The 16270-nt window shown below is 55.7% G+C and overlaps 4 protein-coding genes across 4 annotated transcripts; all 4 read right to left on the reverse strand.

Moving 5' to 3' along the window:
• Nucleotides 1-203: 203 nt before the first annotated feature.
• Nucleotides 204-2031, reverse strand: IE81DRAFT_323063 (hypothetical protein). The gene is made up of 3 exons (XM_025513821.1): nucleotides 1557-2031; nucleotides 1263-1477; nucleotides 204-1190 (listed from the first exon to the last, which is right to left on the reverse strand). Exons 1-3 carry the CDS (start codon nucleotides 1778-1780, stop codon nucleotides 445-447), a joined length of 1185 nt encoding a protein of 394 aa, XP_025369881.1. The 5' UTR covers nucleotides 1781-2031; the 3' UTR covers nucleotides 204-444.
• Nucleotides 2032-4081: 2050 nt separating this feature from the next.
• IE81DRAFT_356253 (hypothetical protein) lies at nucleotides 4082-4981 on the reverse strand. The gene is made up of 2 exons (XM_025516678.1): nucleotides 4734-4981; nucleotides 4082-4624 (listed from the first exon to the last, which is right to left on the reverse strand). Exons 1-2 carry the CDS (start codon nucleotides 4858-4860, stop codon nucleotides 4308-4310), a joined length of 444 nt encoding a protein of 147 aa, XP_025369882.1. The 5' UTR covers nucleotides 4861-4981; the 3' UTR covers nucleotides 4082-4307.
• A 1065-nt stretch (nucleotides 4982-6046) lies between these two features.
• Nucleotides 6047-8389, reverse strand: IE81DRAFT_313037 (putative low affinity ammonium transporter). The gene is made up of 3 exons (XM_025512477.1): nucleotides 8163-8389; nucleotides 8064-8073; nucleotides 6047-7895 (listed from the first exon to the last, which is right to left on the reverse strand). The coding sequence occupies exons 1-3, from the start codon at nucleotides 8175-8177 to the stop codon at nucleotides 6370-6372; spliced, it is 1551 nt and encodes a 516-aa protein (XP_025369883.1). The 5' UTR covers nucleotides 8178-8389; the 3' UTR covers nucleotides 6047-6369.
• A 3158-nt stretch (nucleotides 8390-11547) lies between these two features.
• On the reverse strand, nucleotides 11548-15985 carry IE81DRAFT_112887 (Vps5-domain-containing protein). Its single transcript, XM_025510107.1, has 8 exons — nucleotides 15649-15985; nucleotides 15075-15555; nucleotides 14549-15008; nucleotides 13182-14429; nucleotides 12704-13081; nucleotides 12524-12617; nucleotides 12233-12438; nucleotides 11548-12141 (listed from the first exon to the last, which is right to left on the reverse strand). The coding sequence occupies exons 1-8, from the start codon at nucleotides 15725-15727 to the stop codon at nucleotides 11719-11721; spliced, it is 3369 nt and encodes a 1122-aa protein (XP_025369884.1). The 5' UTR covers nucleotides 15728-15985; the 3' UTR covers nucleotides 11548-11718.
• Between the last annotated feature and the right edge of the window lie 285 nt (nucleotides 15986-16270).

The raw sequence follows: 16270 nt of genomic DNA on the forward strand, positions 1-16270 counted from the left end.
ATAAGGATAGCCATAGCTTATACACCGAGGCTGTTTCAGGTGGTGCGTTTGTCGTTGTACGCATGCTGCGAAAAGTTGATCTGTCTTACACTGAAGGTCAATGCGCGTGTCCGCAAGAGCGCCCGCAAAACCGTTGTTCTCCACATGAGTACCTCGAGGCTGTCACAGCAGGCCGAACGTGGAGAACCATTCACGGAGCAGAATGCGTAATTCATCGATTTCGTCTTGGAGAACCATTCACGGGAATAGAATGCGTAATTCATCGATTTCGTTTGATTTACAGAGTCTTAAAACTGAGCAATTGAGCAAATGAGTTTCCGGCAATAGGACGGCATTGAAATATATAATGCAGGAGCACGAAAGTCAGGGTGTGAATAGCGCAAAGACGATCCGAGTTCCAAGCCAGGAATTGAAGAAATTATTGGCGGTCTTCGAGCGTACGGCTTAGTACTGAGCAGCGCACTCAATACGCTCTCCAACGGTTCCGAAGATGCGGTCCCAAATGCGCGTCTGCTTTCCGTAGTTCTTGCCGGACTTGCCGAATCGGTGGTGAAGATCGTGGTCTTCAACGGCAAGCTCCATGCCGAGGGGACGGAGCATCAGACCGAGAAGTGGGTGGGGCCAGTAAGCGCGGATACCCGAGTGTCCGAGAGCTTCAACGTAGAGCAAGTAGCAGATGGCGTAGTGAATCTCGACGAAGGACATCTTGGGCGTGACGAGAGAGGCGAGGAAGGGAACAATGAAGATCTCGATGCACTCCTGGATGTCGTCGGCCAAGATGGAGAGAATGGGTGTCGGGTGCTTGGTGGCGTGGTGCTGACGGTGGATGAACCACAGGCTGTCAAACTCGTGGCAGGATCTGTGGTAGAGGTAGAACCAGTAGTCGAGAGCAACCTCGAATGCCATAATCTTGGGGATGGAATAGATGCTCAAGCCCTCGAATGGGTTCGACATCTCTCCGCGCCATGACAAGATGAAGGGGCCGAGGGTGCGAAAGACGGTGTAGATGAAGATGGAGCGACCCAGGTGGTTGACGTGCCTGTCGTCGACCATGTCTCGTCCACGGTTGAGTTCGTCAAAGGTACCGTACGTGGCCATGTACTTGTGCAATCTTCCGATCATCAGGAACGCGAACAGGATGAAAGACAAGTGGTACAAGACCCATCCCGGCGCAAAGTGCAACTTGTGCTCTGTGGTGTCACGGGCAATATGAGGGGTGAGCGAGATGCTAATGCATGGTTGGCCATTCAGGCGTTACTCACCGGGCACAAGCTTGTTCCACGCCCAGTGAATCGCCAGAGGAATGGAAGCAGTGGGGATGATGAAGGCATTCTCACGCCACATGGGTTGGTAAGGAGGGGGGCCGCGCAGCTTTTCGGTTGCCGCTCTCCTTTGGTAAGAGACTTCGGGGCAAAGATCGAGCGAAGCGATGAACTCCCACAGAGTCCAGGTGGCGGGAGGCTTCAGCTGCCATGTACTGCGAGCGCAGGGACAAGCGACGGCAAATAAATGTCAGCGGAGGCGTTGAGTGGTACCGGTGCCGAGTGAACACTCACGTCTTTGGCCTGACACCGTACACCTTGTCGAAGTTCTTGCCCTCTGAGTCCTTGGCAATGGCTGCGTGGCCTGCGCCGCCGGGAGCGGTGGGAGCAGGCTCATCGCAAGCGTTGTCTGGCGCCAAGGAGGGCACGTTGCTGTCGGTAAGCTTCTGTTCGCCCATGTTGGGTCGACGGCTGGGCGCTTCGCCCATCGCCTTGGGGAATTGCGAAGGATCCGCCATCGTAGAGTCTATTGTGTTCGTGAAAAGTGTATCGAATGCCTCACGTTGACCTTACTTGTGAGAGGGTGGATGGTGGGGGTGGATTCAAGGCAAGGGATGGGCGTCTGCAGCCGTTATGTAGTCGCCCGCCCTCTTTGCTGCTTACCTTGAAGAGTGAGACGCTAAGGTCGAAAGGGAAATCTGGAGTGTGCGAATCGATCAGACACCAAGACGGGAATAATGCCCAAAGGCAGACGCTCAGACGTCATGCGCACCAGCTCGTGGCAAGAGCCAGCGCGCGGCGGCGCGGGGAAACAGAACTCAAGGGCGAACACCGCGCGATGCTGCTGGACTCAAGCTGCATGCTGCATGCGCGACCACAGCTAGGACACCGTCATTCGTGATTTCACGGCCTGGGCACTGCAGACTGCTGAGCTGGCTGAGCAGAAGTCACAGCTAGGTTTCAGAGCCGTGGTCCACGCACTCAATGACTGCAACCCTAACCCACCTTGATCGCTCGACGGACGACGCTGCCCTGACTCAGCAACATTCGCACTTCACAAGTACACTAGAGCCAAGCGAAGTTTGACATGCTTACGAGAGCCGCAGCATCGATCGCAGGCCGTTGACATCGCGCTGTGGGGTGGGCTTGAGTTGAGGTCGATTCGAATTCCGAATCTCATTGCGGAGGCTGGCCATGCAGAGTTTCGTGCGTCATAAGAGGAGCGACCGCGGTGGCTTGAGCACAGAGCCACTGCCGTCGTAGGCCTCTGGATGGTCATTCTGCCCCGATCGTCTAGAGCAAAAGCTAGCCCGGCTTTGCATCCGTCTCGCCACCTGAGCTTGGGCTTGCAGTTCTCATGCAGGCCTCATGCCGGAAATGCGAGCGACAGCAAGCGAAGCTTCCAGATTCGACCATGCAGACTGCTCCAGAGGCAGACCTTGCCACAAGCTTTGCTACCCCGCGACGCACGGCCGCATGAAGCGCTCGCCCGAAGGCCGAGGTGCAGGCTCCTAGCCTCGGCCGATTGTAGCTGTGGTGGTGCTGCAGCAGCAGCTTTGCTGTGGTGATTTTCCAGCACATAGAAAGGCGCAACAGACGCTTCGCCCGAACAATCGAGCAAGCGGCAGTTGGCCCGCCAACCAATCGAAGATCGAGCGCAGCTTTCAAATAATGTGCTCAGCAAGCGCACAGTCGATCCTCTGCTAGGATCGATCGATACGTGAAAGCGCTGCTCAAAACCGGGTGGAGGATTGTCAGGTCACGTGTCTCCGCCACCGCTCGATCTGCAATCAGGTTATCTTTTGATTCTGATTGCCAGTCTTATATAGCAGCGCTCTTCCGAGCCAAGCAATCAAACGGGAATCGCGCAAGCATTCGTGATCGGAGCACGCACGTTGCATTGTGGAATGCTGCGACACTCTTGATTGCTTCCCATTCATTCTACACAACGGTTAGAACACTGTAATCACCAGCCTTGGCCTCCATCGTCCGCGAATGCGCAGCAAGGCGTTGTCGGTTTCACACCGCTGCCAGCTGCGCTAACGTGATGTCCAGTTGTGTACGGGGAGCATGAGGCGTTACGATTGGCGGGCCCCCGCGCTGCAAGTTTATGCGTTTCGGGAAGTCGGCTTGTGAACCTCGCTGGCTGGACTCGCACTGAAATTTACGCAGATTCATCAGCATGCTACCCCGGCATGCCATCTTCACTCGTCACGCCCAATCATGCCGATAAGGTTGGCGAGGAAGGAAGCAGGAATACCCGAAGCACGGCACATCAACTCGGGTGCAAGCGCGACCTTGCGTGGGTGGTCGAGCCAAGGAAAAATATTCAATTACCTGGATAAATCGCTGGGCCTCATCGCTCCATTGCGCACAGACAACAGAAGCCTAAGCTCTAGATCTGACGACAGGAACACGAAGGCTCGCTGCTCACAGTCTGGCGTGTGGCTGCCCGATGCGTGCGCACAGATTCATCGCTTGGTCGAAGCCTTGATCGCTGATTCGTGCGTAGCGATACGGTCTTGCGTGATCTTTAGCAAGCGTCAAAGGTCGAAAGCTTGCGCCGTCACCTCTGGATGGATGGTGACATCTCGGCGAGGATAGCGATCGCGAGGTGGAGGCGCACAGGCTTATCACACTGCCAAGCTCCCGTGCGCTTCGCTCAGTCTAGCTCGCAACCATGATCTGCATCCATGGACCACAAGTTTCGAGTATTGCAGCCTCATTGCAGTATCGATGCGCACCTTTCATTGCCAGCTCTGGTTCTACATTTGGCGCCACGCTTCTCTCGACACGATGGGCGACGAAATGTGGACAGGTGAGATCAGGGTATTGACGGTGGTCATTTGTCAGAAAGTAATTCCCTGTCGCGGGTGCTTCGAGTACATTTCAACGTCGGAGCAGCAGCCAACCGGGCGGATGACGCCAATGAGTCGAGGCAAAGCTCCCTCGCCTCCTTCAAGCGAATATCTTCTACGACCGACAATTTTTCGCCGATCCCCTCTGCTTCGGGTTCTGTCTTGCGTCCTGCCTCTCACAAAATGCTCAAATGTCGAAGTTCAGCCAAGAGGAGTGGTGCAGTCCGTCCGGTGAATGGCTGAACTTGAGAGGACCGGAGTAGCTGGCCAAGTGGCTCTTGCCTTTGACGCCGCTGCCGTTGCCGCTGCCGCTGGTAGTAGACGACTCGAAGCGGGTGCTGGTTGTAGTGGACCAAGATTTCCCATGAGCAGTCTTTGTGGATGTCTCACAATGTCGAGATTCGGAGAAGCCGTTTTTGACCTTGTGCTTGTGGTGCTCGCAGAGGCTGGCTGGTTGTCTGTTGAAGAGCGCATCGACCTTGTCCATCGCTTGCTCTCGAAGATCTGCGTATGAGCAGGAAGGGAGCGAATGTCAGAAACGAGCTGGAGGGATACATCAAAGAAAAGCCCGCTCGCATCGTCCAGGTCTCTCCCCATACCCAATTGCACTCACAGCCGAAGCTTGGCACAGGTATCGCTGTGGTGCTCGATGTCATCGCGAGCAATGCAGCGAGACAGAGCAGCACGACGACCAGCGTCGGCTGTCTAAAGCTCGAGCGGATTCGACTTTGCCTGGTCATTTTGGTAGGTGCTGAAAAGTGGCTGTCTCGTGGCTATAGATCGTCGTGTCGTGGAGAAGACGGGGCAAGGAAGGTAGCTTTTCACAAAGCCTCGCCTTATACAAGACATGAATGGCCCTCCTCCCCCCCCTTTTGTAGCCAGAAAGGCGCAGACTCGTCTCACGATCGAGCAGCCCTACCTTTGCTCGTGCCGCATTGATCCAGCAGCAGTCGCAAGTCCGACGGGCGTACAAATTGGCTACAATACTCAGCAATGATGGTATCGCTACCACGTATACGCGGTGGCGCGCCCGCAACGCCAACGGTGCACGTTCGGCCAACACAGGACACTCTTCACTTGCCTGCTCGTGTCCCATTTGCAAATGGCGAATCCCCATCTCAATGAAGGGCAGCCTTGCTCGATATCGAGCCTCCGTTGGGGCCCACACATTTGATGTACGAAGCCAAGGGGCCTCAGATTGTGAGATGCACTTTCGCTCACACTCTTCTTCAGAATTTTGGCACGAAAAGAGCAGTTCACGAGCAGTGTTGCCATGTGTTGGAGACGTTGCGCGCCAGGGTAAGACGTCTGCGCCTACGACGCCGCCTCACCTCGCTCCAGCGTTTGTACGGCAAGACATGCCGTACACGCAGCGACATCCTCTTCGCGCCAAAAAAAAAAAAAGTAAACGATTTGTTCTCCTTAAAATAGCGAGCGAGGCACGCATCGAGCCGAATCTTGGGCGTCGACGGGACGCGTAGCTTTCGAGCCATACGATGAGTTGCTGGAGGGCGATCCAAATCCCAGCTCGAATCGATCGGACCTGCAAGGCGAAAAGGTCCTTCGACACTGCAGACTCGAAGGGTCTGTAACAATCACGAATGTGTCGTCGTTCTAATGACTCGTCCACGTCAGGATCAAAGTCGCAAGCTGCGTCGCCAAGCAGGCCCCCAACCGAGGGCGGATACAGGTTTCTCTGGTCTGCACCGACATGACAACCCACTCGCCTACAGCCGACTGCCATGTCCTTGGTCGCGACTTGCAACCAAGCCTGCGGCAACAGTCAGCAGTGGCAGCTGCGACACATGTCTCATTTCCATGCGGCCCTCAGATACAACAGAAGCACACAGAAGCACACGGGACAACGACCACTTGCCCCACCCCGCTCGCCTTACACAAAAGGACAATGTAGACCAATTCCAAGTTCAACTCGCAACTCAATCTCCATTGGTTGCTTGTATACTTTTGGCGAGCGCGTGGGCGAACAGCCGTGTCATTTGATGGTACAATCGGCCAGATGAGAGCATGATCTAATGGTGGCACGCCATCCCAAAAGCGAAGAAAGGACGACGCCCAGTGAGGTCTGGTAGGATCCTCAATTCAGATGCGAGGGAATAAGTAGGTACGGTCTCAAAGATAGCAGTAGACTGGCCGGTGGAATGCAGTCCACCGAGGCAAAAGCGATTGGAAAGAATGAACAGATGAAAGGCAAGACGACGAGCGGAGCTAGGCACTGCATGGCAAATGCCTCATGCTTTGGTGGCCTCTGCAGGTGCAGGAGAGGGCGCGGCAGTGCCGTTTCCCTCTTCGGAAGATGCGCTGGGAGCGCTCAAATCTGTCGCCTTCTCGTGAATGTTGAGAGGCTGGGCGTGGTGTCCCAAGTCAGCAGGAGAGCAGTTGCCCTCGAGATCTCTGTTGATGAAGAAGCTGTCCTGCGCCCATTCTCCACACTGATCCTCGTCCACACCGATAATCTCTGCGGTCTCAGATGCGCGGAAAGGTCCCACGTAGGGGATGTGGTCGATGACGAGCATGATGGCGAAGGTCACGCCACCGGTCCACGCGGTGGTGGCAGCGCACCATGCCAATTGGATGGCAAGCTGTACGTAGTGTTGGTCGATCCATCCACCAGGGATCTCGAGGATACCATCATTGTTGGCGACAGAAGCTTGCGCGAACAGACCAGTGCAGAGAAGCCCGACCCATCCCGCGAGAGCGTGTACGGCGAATACATCCATAGCATCGTCGCATCGCATGGGAGCCTTCAATTGTGTTGCCAAGTTGGAGAAGAAAGCGGAGAGGAAACCGACAGCCAAGGAAGCTGGCACACCAATGAATCCTGCTGCCGGGGTGATGGCCACCAGTCCAGCAATGGCACCGGTGCAGAAGCCAACAACGGACCACTTGCGCTCCAATCTCCAGTCCATAAACATCCAGGTGAGTCCTGCCATGCTCGCAGCAGTGTTGGTGGTAGCGATGGACATGCCGGCGCGGAGGTTTGCAGCGAACGTCGATCCTCCATTGAAGCCGAGCCATCCGAACCAGAGGAATGCGGTGCCGAGCACAACGTGGGACACGTTGTGGGGCTTGAAGAGCAGACGCTCAGTTCCGTAGCCGCGACGCTTGCCGAGGTAGTAGCTGATGACGAGGCCGGTAATACCGGAGCAAATCTCTACAGGTCCTCCACCGGCATAGTCCAGCACACCCCAGTTGTAGGCCCAACCGGCGCTGTTCCACACCCAAGAAGCGATGGGGTCGTACACCAGCGTAGTCCAGACAAAGACAAAGACGATGAAAGGCCAGACGCGCGCACGCTCGCATGCGGCTCCGATAGCAATGGCGGGAACCAGACTGGCGAACATGCACTGGTACATGGCGTAGACAATGTCGGGAATCTTGTTGTTGGCGTTGGCATTGGGAGCTTGCAGCACATCGATAAAACCGAAATGGTTGAGGTTACCCAGGAATTTGCCTCCCGTAGGTGAGAAGGCGAGAGAGTAGCCCCAGAAGACCCATTGAATGCTTACTACGGCAAGAGCCATGATGGTCATGAGGAGCATGTGAAGCGCATTCTTCCTTCTCGTCAAGCCAGAGTACAGGTAACCAAGACCTGGAATCATGAGCCACACGAGAGCTGTGCAGGTCAAGATCCAGGCCAGATCTCCTGGGTTGTACGCCACAATGCTCTCGTTGTTGGAGCCGTAGGTGACGATCAAGTCAGTTCCCTGGCTGGTGAGAAGGGTAGAATTTTCGGTGGCGCCATCAGGAGCAAGCACTGCAAGAACGAGGGGGCAGGAGCAAGTCAGTAACTTTGCTCTGATTCAGATCTGTCATGACTCATGTTTGCCGCGCATACAAGCGAGCGCGCTGCCGCCTCTGCACCATGGCATGCGTGTGCTTGTGCATTGAATCACGGCCAATGATGGTCACTCGAAAGACTCACATACTCCGTACTGATGGGCGGGAAAGCAGCAGCAGCAAGGTGCAGGCGTCAGTATATGTCCGGATGACAGGCAGAGCTTTTTCGAGACTGTCGACTCACAGTGATGTTGACCATCTTGTCAGGCTGTTGATCGGGGGACTAGGAAAGTTGCGGGCGCGCGGGGGGGCGGGGGGTGGACAGGAATGAGGGGGCTGAAGGAGAGATACCTCTGCGGAGAAGAGAAAAGGGGAAGAGGGTACGGACTGCAGCGGCGGGGCAGGTCTTCTTATGTGAAACGCAAGCTAAGCGTCGTCCGTAGAAGGAGAAGCCTGGCTGGGGTGTGAACGGGTGTGCATTGATACGGTTCTTCGGCTCGGCCAGCCAATGAATGATTGCACTCACTCCCTCACTCACTCACTCACTCACTCACTCACGACTTGCGCCTCGCTTGCCCTGAACGACCGAGAGCGAAATCCTTCCAAACGACCGCCGCGACCAAAAGAGCATACAGTGCATGCGTGCATGCTGCATGCACTCGTCGCAGCTATTCAGTTGAGCGGCATGCGGCCAGCTAGCTGATGAAGGCTAGATTGTCGATGCACGCGCACATCAGGAGTTGCTGCGACCGCGGCCTCCGGAACGATTCGCGTTTCATTGGATGACTGCTGCATGGATGTATAATATGTATAGCGCGTGTGATGGGTGCAGTAGTGCCATCCCATCAGTGTCATCGTTCCAAAATCGCGCAGACTCAGCAATGAACACATGCTGCAGCAGCAGTCTCAGTCCCCAGCGCTTGGAAGCCGCTCGCAGCTGAAGCACCTCCATAGCAGGTCGAGGAGCAAAGTGACAGGCATCACAACAAGAGCTTCCATCTTCCCAAATCGATGGACGTGCTATCAGTCGCACAAGGCGGAGCAATGACATCAGGCACCATCGAAACAATCACTAGTGCCGTAGATTACGCTCTTGGAGTCTCGAGTGTGAATCGAGTCAAATTAAGTCGTGAGTGTGAACAGCGCAGAGCGTGGAACAAAGTCGTGTGCACCGCAGGCAGGGTTCCATCCGCACCGATGGTCTCTCCCCCCGGCCCCCGGCCCCGCCCCGCTCCGCCTTTCCCCGCCGGTGGCTTCCATGAAAACCCTGCACCAGCCCACGGGATCGGCTTGATATCTAAGACCCTCGTGCTCATGTCCGAGGTGACCTCATCGAGGACGCGCTAGCGGCGCTTTCTGATGATCATCAGTCTCGAGTCAGAGTCGAGTCGAAGTGGGGGAGGTGGAAATCTGCAGGCGATCAAGCATTCGCTCGGAGGCGGCTGCTGCCTGCTGACTGATCCTCGCGTCCTCATGCACGATCGAGTCTTGGCAAGAAGTTTCGAATACGAGACTCTCGATCTGGTATGATACACGCGATGAAGAGGTTTATCTCTGCTCGAGACATATATGCTCTAGATATGGATATTCCTAATTCTCCTTCCCCCCTCCCCTCTCTCTCGATCTTGAAGGATGTTGTTCGATCGGATCAAGCCTGCTGATCCATTTGCTTGGCAGGCACACGACTCCCGCACCACACCACGCCATGCCGTCTTTAGGTATTCGTTCAACCTGCACAAACATTTGCGCTTGTAATTCACAATCCTCGCCCGACTCGAGAATTGGTCGGCAGCGTCGGGGCTCTAGCCGCCACAGCTTGCGAGTGGCTGTCTTGCGGAACCCCACTTCGATCGATTTTGATTCTTTCCCTCACCTTCCTCGCGCTCCGCCTCGTGATCGGTCGCAGCGACAAGGGCACGCACGACCCACGAGAGAGGGTTCGAAGAGCTCGCACAACAGCGGTGATGCATGGTATCCTGCTCAAAAGCTTCAATGCAGGTTATATGCAGGTCGCAAGCCAAGCCAGGATTTGTGCATACGAATCTCAAAGATAAGAGATAAGAGCGTCTCAGCAGTGTCCGACAAAAAAGCCTTCATATGCATGCTCATGCATCTCGATGCGAGGCTTTCAAGCTCGACTTTCTCTTCGCTGATCTATCTGGGCCATGCAGCTTCATCCTCTCTCCGCAGGGCCCGCCATTCACGATCGATTTCAGCGATTCCATGCAGTCAACGAACGAAACCTCTCGATATTTCCGTCTTGCTTCACCTAATTGCTCTCTTCTGTTGCATGCAAAGACAAAGGCCGGGCGACACGAGCGAAAGGGCTCAAGTACCCGTTGAATGATGGTCTAGAAATGTCACGCGAGCTCGGTTGCTGCGAATGATCGCGATAGCGAGCGCGAGCTTCCAGAGCTTCCCTGCACGTGATGCACCTGCGGAGCAGCTCCGATATCCCCGCTTGATCAATCGCCCTTGCGGGTCAGGCCTGATCAGAGTACTTCTACTATATACTGGTCTTTGCATCCAGGCAATGGGCTGACGTGCCGATAGCAGACGCTGCTGAAGCTGGAAAGCTGATGACCTTCACGTGTACCTTGGAGGTCAAATGCCGCCGTGAATTTGCAGTCTGATGAGAGTGACGTGTAGGGTGACAGGAGGAGATTGCAAGCACACGCAAGCACACACAATTCGCAGCAGAAGCTACGCAGGATACTATCCAAGCAAATCGCCCAGCAAATTCTGCTTGTTCTTCTTCTCCTTCGCCTTCATCTCTCTCATCTTCTTCGCCCTTTCCTTGTCCTCCTTTGCTTTGCTCTCCCTCTCCACCTTTTCTCTCTTCTCTCTCTCTTCCCTCTTCAGCCTCGCTTCCTCCGCAGCTTGCCTGCCTTGCGCCTCTGCAATCTCTGAAGCGGCGGCTAAGTCTTCGGCTCGAGCTGGGCCAGGTACTGGACGCAGCATGGGCGGCGGCGGCGCGGAGCTCTGCTGCGAATACAGCCTTGGCGCTACAAAGGCTTCGGGCGTTGTCGAGGGTGGTGCCTGTGTTGGTGAGCCGAGAGTAGTGACAGGAGCGCGTGATGGTTGTGAAGAGGCATCAGCATTCGGCGCGGCCGAAGCTGTTGTGTTTTCTTCTGATGTACGAGTGGCTGCAGAAGCTTGCACTTCTGTCGCTTGATCTGGGCGGGCCTCTTTCTCGCTTGGCTCCCTGGTGCCGGCTGCGGTCCCAGCGACTGAGATGTTTTCAACGAGCGCATCCTGGCCAGCTTTAGGTGCGATCGTCACTTCGCCCTGAACCGGCTCCGCTCCCGCCGTAGAGGGCGCTGGCACCGCAGCTGTCTGGCCTGCAGTGACAGGAGCTGGTCTACCTATGGATGGCTCGCTTTCCCGACCAGGCTCCATCTCGGTGTCGCCAGGAGCTTTGGCTTGCGTCGCTTCGTTTGACGAGGTGGCCTGCTGCATTGCTCCATCTGCATTACCACCAGCATCGCCACTCGACCCGCCAACTGGAGTAACAGAGACCGCGGAGGGCTGCGCCTGACCATTGTCATGTCCATCCAGTGGCTCGACGATATTTCCTTCCGCGCCGACCACAACAGTCGGCTGGCTGTGGCCGTTGACCAGAGTCGAAATTTGGGTAGCACTTCCTGTCTGCGCGTTGCCGTCGAGCGTTGGCTGTGGATCGGGTCTGCTTTGACCTTCCACAGGGGCCGGAGCGAAGGGGACATTGCCATTTGGCGAAGGCTGCTGGGCTTGTACCGGCGCAGGTGGAGGATTTGGCCGCGGTGTACCCGACTGTCGACTCAGCAACGCACAGTACTGTTCCCATTCGCCAATGAGCTGTAAAACGTTGAACAGCGCAAGTCAACGATGGAGGATGAGCATGGCAACTTGGGCACACGGGTGTGCAGAGATGTACTCACCTCGATCTGTCTCTCAATTTGGCCCTGGATCCAACTTTCCACAGCAGCCCTAACCTCTTGAACCTTCTCGCTATCGAAGCGATCCATTTCATCTTTGCACCTCAGGCCGACCAGATCGAAGTCTCTCTTCAGGCCTAAGCTCCTGCTCTCGGCGTCCGCAACGTCCTGCAAGCTCATGTGCATCCTCTCTCCTCCCGACCTGCCTTCCCGAGTCAGCTTTTCATGCTTCGAGCGCACTTTGCGGTATTCCTCTTCCGACTTCTGCCAAGCTTGCCAGACGTCTATACGAGTAGCGAATGCTTTCTAGAGAAATGTTTATGCAGAAGGATCGCGTCTCAGCCCAGTACTTCCTCAGTTGGTCGGATGAGCTAGGACACGCCAGCTCTTGACTCACACGAACACTGCCGACGATGCGCTCATACTCATAGAGGACGGCGCCCATCTCACGCATGTCAGCTTCAGCTTGCGCGTCATTCAGCTCGCAAGATCTTCTTTGAACTTCTCCCAGGCCAGCAAAGCATGTGGACAAGCTCCTCGAGAGGGAGCTTCCGGACAGCATCATCAGCGCGTGCGACAGCTCCGAGATGGCCGACGCTGCATCTGTGGAGATATGCGTAGTTATCAAGGATCAGCACCGGTGCGCCCGTGAGACTGCTTCTACCGACGCCCCCACACTGAAACGCACCTCGACGTTGCTGCGAGACCGAAGAGACGGCTCTGACGAGGTTCTTGAGTTGCGTCTCCAGATGATCCAAGTAATTCTTCTGGTTGCCAAACCACTGCCAGGCATATGCATTCATCGTCGGAGTGATGAGCAGCGCCATGACGAAACATTTCGCTCTGTATCGCTCATAGTCAGGCTCACCTCATCTGTCTCGTGAAATTTGGGGGCGCTCATTTGATTGCTCCATCCGAAGTACGTCTTCTGCTCCGGAGTAGGTACGGGCCCTTTCCTGATATCCCTCAGCCTGACATCTGCAGCAAAGTCCACGCTTTCCAAGAATAATCTCAGATCCTCATCTTCTTGCAAGAGTCTATGATTTGCAATCTTGTTGATGCAATTCTCCAATCCAAAACGTCTGGCTTCCACCAATTCGGGATTGAAACGACCCAGCTTGTGCTTCTCCGGCACTGGAGGAATGAATACGCCCGGATTATTGTGGACTAAGGCGGCATGTAGCCATCTGAAGTCTGAATAACGTCGCAATGCACTGAATTCTGATCGGAAAGCTGGATGATTGGTCTGACCCAGATGGCAGACAAACGCGCAAGAGTATCAGCATGTGATCGAGTAGTTTGACCATCGACGGAGCGCCTCTCACCTTGGTTCTGACTGTGTAGACAATGTGAGCAGTGACGGGATCACCTTTCCTTTGAGGATCTCCCACCTTGATGGAAAAGCTGGGTCTAGGAGCAACCGGTGTGCTTTCCGCTTCAGTGGATTTCCCATTTGTCACCTCCCACGACTGCTTGTGCGCCGGAGTGACGCCAGACCCCGCGTCCTGAGCAGCTTGTCGATTTTGGTCAGCCTCCTCATCTTTCGCAGGTGGCACATGATGATCTTCCTGCGAAAATTGAACAGAGCTTTCCCGCGGACTTGGCTGCCCATATCCATCTGAATCTCCATCATTGGGAACCTTGGTATCCACATCAGCGCTCGGCGCATGTTGCCCTCTCACGTCCAGGCCTGGATCGTTCCTTGGCACAGCCAGTGAGGGAAAATAGCTTTCGTCCCTCGAGGCTTGCATGTGCGTCGCGCTGGAGGCCGAACCAGAGGCAGACGCGGAATTGGAGTCTTGGGTGTGAGCTTGCGATGAACCTTGCACTAGCGCGCCATGCTCAGCATTCGCGCTCAAATTCAGGGGATCTTCCTCCAGATCCTCGTTCCTCGCAGTGCTTTGGCTCCGAGTGACGCTCGCATTTGCGCTTGCTGGCGAGTTTCCGCCACTCTCAGAGATGTTAGTCGGGGGCGGAGTGGGTCTGGCCCTGAGAGAGCTGAAAGATGGAGCATTCGGTGAACCAAGTAGACGTAGGGAAGCGGGCTTGGAATCGCTCGCGTGCGCGTGGTTCTCCTCTGCCAGTCTGGAGATGGGTGACCTGGCTCTGACTGAAGAAGACGATGAAGCAACTCCTGCTGCTGATGAGTTGTTTGCGTGCATTTCTGCGCTGACAGGCTGCTGCGGCTGAGGCTGCATTGGCGGACTAGCGTGCACGCCTTCGCCCTCAACGAATTGTGGTGTCTCTGATGAGGCTGTTACAGCGTCGTGTTGAGCCGCTTCCTCAGCCTGCCTTCGTGCAAGCTCTTCTTCCCTACGCTTGGCAGTCTCCTCAGCTGCTTTTCGTGCCAGATCCTCAGCCTGTCGGCTGGCTTCCTCTGCAGCTTCTCGCTTTCGCCTTTCCGCTATTTCTTTGCGCTCCTCAGCCTCTAATTTGGCCTTTTGCCTCTCCTCAGCCTCCTGTCTGGCTCTCCTGCTCTCCTCTTCCTCTTTTCTCGCTCTCTCTTCCGCCTCCTCTTTCTCCCTCTGAAGCCTTTCTTCTTCCCTCTTTGCGCGTGCTACCACGGCCAACTCGGTCAAGTAAGGTGTCCACCACTGTCATGGTGAAAGTGCAAGGGAATGGGGCGAGGAGAGAGCGAATTGAATTGAATGCGGTTCAGCACCATGTCCATCGACGATCTTTGACATTCTCGGTCGCGGATCGCGCCACTCACTTCCTCAAATCCGATGCACTTCGTATCCACTCCGCACCTTTCCGTGAGGTCCAGATCTAGCTTGACATGTCTAGGTCTGCTTGTATCGTTCGGATCCACTTCGTAAACGGGCTCCAAATGATCCGTGCTGGTAGGCTCTTCCAGTGCGCGCTGAACGCGAGAGAGGACGAAACACATGTCTTGTTTCGTCATCGCTTCTCTCGCTGAGAAATGCAGGACGGGCGGGACCCTGCCTCGAACGATGCCATTTTCGCTCTGCGCATTTGAGTCCTCTTCAGACAGAGACTTGTACCAGATTTGAGAGAGGGAGAGAAGTCCGCGAGATACATCCTCAACGCTCGTTGGATACCTGACGGCGACTGCGTCCATCTTGACCCTGCCTTTTGATTCCTCGCGAGGTGAGATCACGTCCAGCAAACAATTGACTGCTGACTCAGAGTGCGTCTCCGCTTTGCCGTACCTGCGGCTCAAACAAATCAAGCATTAGTGGCGACAGGCAGCGCAGACGAACGAGCGAAGGACTTACAGGACGGGAACTCTCCAAACGCAGACCCTCCCGCTCTCTCCTTTGCTCAGCACAGCCTTTTCCCCATCCCGCTTGCTGCGACCATATGAGTTGAGCGGATTGGGCTCGTCAGAAGGGCTGTAGGGCGGTGAGATTCCATCAAAGACGTAGTCTGTCGAGATATAAATTAGTAGCGGTGATTCTTTTCCCCCTCCTTCCGTTGGTGTCTCCGCCTCTGTGCCCGCTGTGGCCGAATGCGCATCATCCGTCACAAGCTCGAGAGCAATATCCCTGGCTATTTCTGCCAACCTTCCTGGGACGTCCACATTGAGCTCCATAGATCCCTGGGGATCAGCTTCAACCACATCAGGTCTCCTTTCTGCGGCTGTGTGGATGATGACGTCCGGCTTGAAACGCTGCAGTACCTCTCTGAGCGAGGAGGTGTCGAGCAGGTCCAAGGAGATCAGAGGCGGAGCTGCCCGTGACTTGGCAAGACCGAGGACTATGAGCGCAAGCGAGGTGATGCGCGTGTGAGCTGATGGCGCTTCGGTTGCTCAGGTAACGCGGCACGTAATTGGACAGTAGCATAGCTCACCTTGATGCCCCTCGGTTGTACATCTCTCTACGACCGCCCGGCCCAACAAGCCGGAAGCTCCAGTGACTGCAATCCTCATCGCTCTAGCTTGGCTGACTGGCGTCGCAAGATACTTCGCTTGCGATGTCGGCGTTAGTGCTGGCCTGCACTGTGATGGCCCCGAGCCACCCTAGCTGAGCAACAGTGTGGACTTGAAAAGGGCGATGAATGCCAGGAAAGGAGAGATGTGATTGCAGAGCCGCGCGCTAGTCGAGAGCCGAGCAATGTCACGGTGAAGCTGAGCCGAGTGTTGCGCTCGAGAGATGCAGGGATGTCATTGCGTGTGTGAGTGCCTGCCCCCACGCGCGCGTCTTCATCATGGCGTCCGTGCGCGTGCGCGGCGTTGGCACAAATATATGCGCGCTCGCGAGAAGAGCGGGGGGGGGGGGGGGGGGGGGGGGGGGGGGGGGGGCTGATGACCCGCGGGGGATGATAGAATGGCTGTGCAGCTCATGCTGTTAACCATTCGTGATTCAGAATTTACGTTCAATTGCAGCTCAGCGACATCCGTTCGTCACCTCCCGACAGCTCCCGCAATATTGGGTGTGTGATACGCCATGCGCTTCAGATCCAAAAAGTCATG

This window comes from Ceraceosorus guamensis, assembly GCF_003144195.1.
Source record: "Ceraceosorus guamensis strain MCA 4658 unplaced genomic scaffold IE81scaffold_26, whole genome shotgun sequence".
Lineage (NCBI taxonomy): Eukaryota > Fungi > Basidiomycota > Exobasidiomycetes > Ceraceosorales > Ceraceosoraceae > Ceraceosorus > Ceraceosorus guamensis.